Source organism: Haliotis cracherodii, unplaced genomic scaffold (genome assembly GCF_022045235.1).
Source record: "Haliotis cracherodii isolate W230 unplaced genomic scaffold, xgHalCrac1.p SCAF_16, whole genome shotgun sequence".
In the NCBI taxonomy this organism is placed as follows: domain Eukaryota; kingdom Metazoa; phylum Mollusca; class Gastropoda; order Lepetellida; family Haliotidae; genus Haliotis; species Haliotis cracherodii.
In genome coordinates, this window is record NW_027266271.1 from 28,181,041 (window position 1) to 28,188,029 (window position 6,989).

At 40.5% G+C, this 6,989-nt stretch overlaps 1 protein-coding gene across 5 annotated transcripts in view; it reads left to right on the top strand.

Annotated features, from left to right (window-relative positions):
• The window catches only part of LOC139464044 (uncharacterized), a 31,036-nt gene extending 25,058 nt beyond the window's left edge, over nt 1-5,978 (top strand). For 4 of the 5 annotated variants that reach the window (XM_071245565.1, XM_071245567.1, XM_071245566.1 and 1 more), the window contains exon 2: nt 1,976-5,978. In XM_071245565.1, coding sequence (XP_071101666.1) covers nt 2,033-3,232 — 1,200 coding nt within the window. In that variant the 5' untranslated portion in view covers nt 1,976-2,032 and the 3' untranslated portion in view covers nt 3,233-5,978. Of the gene's footprint in view, nt 1-1,716; nt 1,776-1,975 lie in introns of those variants that run through there. The other variant, XM_071245568.1, reaches the window with a different exon arrangement.
• Nucleotides 5,979-6,989: the final 1,011 nt, after the last annotated feature.

The window sequence follows — 6,989 nt, forward strand, 5'->3', positions numbered from 1 at the left end:
ATGGTGAAGTATTATGTGAATGCATATGGGGATACACAATTATATGTGCACACATTTGGTGATATACATTTATTTATGTATTCTCCATAAGGTGATCTATTATGTGAATACATATGGTTATATACATTATGTGTTCACAGATGTTTATATTACACTATACGTTTACATAGGGTGTTATACATATGGTGCTATACACGTGTATATGGTATATTTAAATCACATACAATTGTGATGGTAATTGTGGCGTGACAAAACGTTGCACGTTGCTCGGAATATTTGTTTGTTTGTTGTTTATCGCTGCACTCAGCAATATTCCATCTCTATTACGGCGGTTACTTGGAATGACACTAATGTGTCATAAAGCATCAATTCAAGGTTGAGGGTTGAAAGAGAAACCCTCGAGAGGAGGGGACTCGCAGTATCGAACGTCCAGGTATGGCGATGTTTGCCCGATGTGTTAACCTGGGTCTTTAAATCAAACACGTATCTCCAACATATCTTCCTCAAACCTGCTCTTGTGTTTAATCTTATTTGTAAAGAATTTTAACGAGTCCATTATCTTTATGTTTGTTTGTACCAGTAGGTGGTTGGATGTGTCTGACGTCACAGATTCAAATCTTGACGTGTGGCTGAATTATTTATGCACTTTGTGGATGCATCTGGTGTTTCTCGAGACGAGATATCAGTTTGTGTTATTGCTTGATATCAAACAAATACGTTATCTCAGGAGGTAGGGGAACATGCTGGTACTTCGTTGTTCGTCCATCGATGCCTATCCCACTCTTCAACAAGCAATGCTAAGGGGTCGATCATTTGGTGAGATGGGTTGGGTGGATTGGGTGTCCTTAAACTCCATTCCAATAAACCCTGGAAAAATTAAAATGTCCCTAGTTTTTACCCAGAGATATGAATCGATTGCTAAACGGGTTGAATGTTCTGAACATTGAGTTATGAAAGAAGAAGGAAAATCGTCTTGACCAGGCCCAAACCCAAAGCCCCAACCCCAACCCCAACCCCAACAACCCCACCAACACCCCCACCCCCACCCCAACTGAATTGTCAGTCCCTAAACAAATAATGTCTGTGATATGAATATGAATTATTCATCATCATGTGCAATGATATTCTTAACAAACACCTGGTGTTTGAGTACCAGTACATACCCATGATTAACATATAAGGTCTCGGCTGATTACATAAGAAGAGGAAGATCGTAGAAACTATTTATGAGAAATTGGAAATAAATAAACACAAAAGACCAAACTACTATAATTGTTAAAGTCAAAGGCGGGTGGGTAGTGGTTAAAATATTGGCTCGTCCCGCCGAATACCCTGTGCGATTTCCAACACGGCGTCCAAATGTACAGACCATTCTTGTGTCCCTTATCGCGATAAAAGCGATATCAACCAGAGGAGATTTTTTTCAGTTATCTTAATACCGTTTACTTTAGAGTTTTAATGTCGATCCTGCTTTGCCCTGTAATCTGCCCAACGTGAGGCACACTCCTGAACACGCCTTTATTGTCGACGTAGTCTATCACTCAATCTTAATGGCCCCATCATCACCCACCGCGCACATTCCAACCCTCCACAGCAGCAGTCAATATGTTCCTACCACTCCACGTATTTCTGTTAGTATTGAGGAAACAACAGCCCACATCCTCTGACTGACTGAATTCCCCGTCCGTTACGTCAGTCTTGGCTATAGTTCGTTTCAAGTTGCAGACACAATCGCGGTGACGAATGAGATAGAACCACCGCTGTCGGTACTTGAGGTTTGTTATATTTTCTTCAATGCGTTCCAGTGTTACATCCGTCTGCGTATTTAGGTTATAACCTCTATTGAATAAACAGGGACACCTTTCTAGCTCGTTGTGGTTGTTTACAAGTATGGCGTTATGTACAAGCAGTTGTCACGTATTATAAACACATTCAATGAGCAGATTTCCTGATGTTTATTTCTATTTCTTTGCAGTTGCCGAAGATGATACTCCGAAGATAAGAACATCCATTGATCAAAACCATTCAGGTTATGGACTATAATTTAAATGAAGGTGAAGACGCTGCTTTGCCCGTAGATGGTACTGATGTCCCTCAGGTAAAACGTTCACCGAAAGCGAAAGGAACCAAAGTAACATTTGGTAATTCAAGCACGGACAGTTCGCCGAAGAGCCGTTCCTCCCGGGAAGAGGAAGAAGAAGGATTCCGGTCACACGTTGCAGAAAGCTTAGGTCTGAAGAACTCGCCAGATCTTGGCAAGGACATAAACGAAACAACCAAAGAGTCACCACAGCAAAGACAAATCATGGAACAAGGTCCTGAATCTACGAGCGGGTCAAACGATGCTGGCATACATATACAAGTGGGTAGTTCTGATGATGTTGAAACCCCACAAGGTGAATATTCAGAATCGGATATTAGGAACATTCTGGATGGAAGTACAGACGGCATGGCTGAATATGCAGCCAATTACAATGATGAATCGCATCAGTCTCCCAAGGAACCCACAGGTCAAGTGCAAGTTGATGATGCTTCGTCTGGCCAAAAGGTAACAGGTGTTACAGCTGCCCCAAAGCCTGAGGATGATAAAGCTGACGAGACGGAGGAAAACGCTACAGATAAAGACAAATTGGCAGGAGAAAAGCCACCTGGTCCACCGATAGAATATGAGGCAGTAATTGACAAATCTCCTTCTGGGACTATTGCCTTGAACAGAAGGGAACTCAAAGAACCAGATGGAGCATCAGGACCTTCATCTCCTGCTACTGCTCCTCCACGAGAATACGCTGATCAGGAGCCATTCCTAGTACAACCCCATGGGAAGTACCCCTCGGAGAAACCCTCTATTCCACCCAACAGGGATATTGTACAACCCTTGGTTCTAAGCGAACAAGATATAGACCGAAATGAAAAAGGTTCTGAAGCCTCCAAGTCTTCTGAACCTCAGATTCCAGATATTCCCAATACAAACATCGCCGTTGCCTTTCTCGTTACCCTATGCTTTAACTTCCCATTGGGTGCCTTAGCTATTTACTACGCATTGATGTCTGCCAAGGCTTACAGAGATGGCCAGAAGAAGAAAGGTGCTAAGAGAGCCAGGATATCAATTTACATAAGTCTTTTCTCTATAGTGTTGACAGTACTGATTGTGATGATGGTGGTCCTGTACATGGCTATGAATAGACATGCCAGTCGGAAACGGTTTTCGTCCAAGACGAGCATATCTTTATGAAGTGCGTGACGGCAAAACGTGGAGGTTAAAAAAAGTGATCCACCTGATTTGATTATTATTTCACCACTTTAACGATTGTCATTTCAAGTGGGAAATAATTTGAAGCTGTGAACATGTTAATACAAATATCAGTTGGCGACACCTAAAAACATTGACAATCCTTTCAATTCCAAGGTGGCATTGTGAGCACTACATCACACTTAAGCTGGGAGATATGATATTTTCACGTGGTTACAGTACGATTTGTGAGCGTGGCATCACTGATGCCAACATAAACGAATATGTCATGTGGGATTCCATTCCTAATGTACGAGTTGTCAGTAACACATGGATCAATCATGTCGTTTTAGATTTGAACCATCGCTCGATTAAGTTTAAAAAAAAAGAACATGTAAAGTTTGACATGACCAGACAACATCAGGATATAAGAAACGTTGAAAGGTGGAGGCTCGTATATTTCCAGTTTGTGCCTTTCTATATACTATATGTACCATGCTACAGCTACACTTCTATCTAGCTGGTCTTTTTATGTAATTTACACAAATCTGAACCCGTATTTATGGTTCACATGAAGAAACAAGCATGTATGCACTTATAGCCCCATATAGGGCATATTTTACCACTGTGAGAAAGCGTGACACAAAATCTCTATTCAAGAATGCTATGCTACATTTTCATTTTCGTTTTTCATGTGATGTTTTAAGGTGAATACAGGCATAAAGTTCAGACGAGGAATACCATGGAATTAGATACTTTATGTAGGATTATATTGTTGAAAGTTCCTCTATATCCTGAACCGTTGCACACTTTTCCCTTTTATGTAATGACATCATTGCAAATAATAATTTCACTTTTTGATCGATTCAGAATTGAATCAAACAACAGTTTCTTTGAAATGAAATGTGACAGTGTAATATATTCAGCGTCTTCCACAAGAAGACACCTCAACGAGAAAGATTTCTATTCGCAGAAGAAATTAATTTTGCGTTATTAAAGCACAAATTTGGTAACATATTATTTTACTGACCTACCGTACTTTACTGATGACAATATGTATGTGCAGAAAGGTATGTAGTGTGTCTGAGGAAAAGTGATATGAAAAGTGCCAAACCCCAAATTGTCACAAAACAATTCGCATTGAGCCAAACTTATTTAAGCAATTCCAATATCAGCACTTATCATTAGTTTCATTGTGGGGTATACGGGTGGCCAAGTCGTCTGAGGCGCCACAATTAACTGTGTGCGTCCCTTTGGCGTGCTGGAACCCTGTGACTGGGTTCGATTCCCAGATTCACCCTGAATATGGTTTGTCAGCACCCTACCTGTGGTCGTTGGTTTCACCAAATCTGTAAACGTTTGTGCCTTATGTTACTGGGAGGTTTCCCCCCACATCAAGCTGACACTCCGCTGTACAACTCGAATACAGTTAAAAGCGGGATTAAATCCAACTCACTCACTTAGTTTAATTGTGTAATCATGTCATCGCATAATCTGTGATATTGATGTAAATTAGATTTGTTCATTTTATGGCGACAAAGTCGGAATGTGGATTTTCAATGAAAAGGTTTGTTTAGTGTTCATTCAGCATGTTGGTTGTTTCTTTGATAATTCTTTATCATTTCGTCCTTTCAAAGCTAAACATTAGTTACGTACTTACTAGCATTCGTGTTTGAATTTTTTTTATTATCATGTGACAACAACCATTTCACTTGAAGCAGAACAGGTAGATACGTACTTAAATAGTGGATATGGATGGCATATGTAAAAGCGGCGTACTACACAGCTTCCTCACTCAGAATAGATGGCTACAATTGGATTAATTAGACACATCGGACATGTTTGCTAAACATGCGTCAAATGTTCCATCGCTTGTCCAATATCCATAGCTTGGTCTCGAAGTAATGCCCTGTGTAAAACACTTGAGACACTTTGAGTTAGGAGACAACGTACATGTACGTGTGTTTGAACGATTGGCTCAAACTTTCTGTGACTGCCAAATTGCCGGAGCCCAGTTCCCCTTTAATTATGGATATCTGGTAGACACACGCAAACGCAGATACACAAGCACACACGTACATACACACGCAGGCACACATATCCCTACCTGTTCGTTATCTTACAACACAACGCAACTCAGCGCCTTGCTGTTCTTAGTGTCTAGAATCAGATAGCAACCAAGGCAGGGAACTACAAACATGAATCACCCGGGACAGATCATCCGTCATTCTCTGTAGCTCCCAGATTATTCTCTATATTATCCATGTGTATTTTCTGAGAAAATCTAGAAATGTGGGCCTCCATATTGATGGAAAATGACGTCAAGAACAATGGATGACGCCATTCTGTGCTGCCATAGACGTCTTCACTAACAATGGAACAATTGGCACAAATCACTAACCAGCATGTACGTCAACTTTCAATGATCAGAGAGAATTTTTCACAATAATGCCACATTTAACCTTGCCCTATGGCAATATTACCTGCTGATAATGGTAACCTTTGTTAGCATAAGTACACGATTCTAATGTTTTGAGTATCTTTGCATTTTTAACCTTCTTGTTTTAGTTAGTGTTATATTTTGTTCATCGACAGTCAGCACACTTGCATCAAAGTTAGTTTTATGCAAAATATCCTGACATGCAGATTTATGCAAGATATCATGGCGAAAGTATTGCATGTGTATCACCTACAGTATAACCATGTATTGCTTATGCAGCATGCATATTAAAGTGCCTTACGGTGCGCAGTGCGTTGTGTCTGTGTTGTATGTTGTATGAATCAGGATGTGGAAGAATTATAAAGGTAACACAGAAGAATATATACTTGTTTTGATTAGGCGGGAAACTGCATTTCCAGGCCAGGCCACGCCGCGCAACGCCAGGCAAGGCCACGCCAGGCAAGGCCACGCCACGCCACGCCAGAACAGACATGTGTAGAATAAAACCACAGTAAACCCAAAAGTGTCCCATATGTTTTGAGCCAGAAACACGCTACACCACGACACGACACGACACAACATTTGAAGCAACAATCAATAAAAGTAACCAAAAGTGTCACGCATGTTGTTAAGTTAGAAAGACGACACGACACAACATGACACGACTTAACGCTTTGTTTGTTGTTTAACCAGCTACATGTATATGACGGCACTGTGTAAATAATCGAGTCTGGACCAGACAATCCAGTGATTGTATGAGTATATATTAAACGCGATTGTGATACAATGACATGCATCGACCAAGTCAGCGAGCCTGACCGCCTGATCCCGTAGTCGCCTCTTACAACAAACATGAGTTGCTGAAGACCTATTCTAACCCGGATCTTCAGGGGGGGCAACATACATACATAGAGAAATAGTTCAGTAAACGCTTTCACGCTCGGAGTGACCCGTATTGGCAATAATTCAGCCATACATAAAAAAAACTGTAAAACAGTGAATTTTAAAACAAACTAGATCGATAGAAGTAAAAGGCATCTAGACTTATATATAAGGATTATATAATAAACACTACACACACATTTCCACACCTATTGACAATTTGTGTTACAGATCATTTTCTTTTAGATAGTTTATATGCTATTCACTTTCATTGGCAATCGTTCTTCATTACTGCTGCTTTATGATGAAAATCTCTTGACAATGACTACACCTGCATTAACTTTTTACCTTTTTAAGACGCTCTTACCTCCTACAGCCGCAGTTCTCGGGGATCTTGGACCAGTATCCATAATACAGAGAGAAGCGCTACTGAAACAA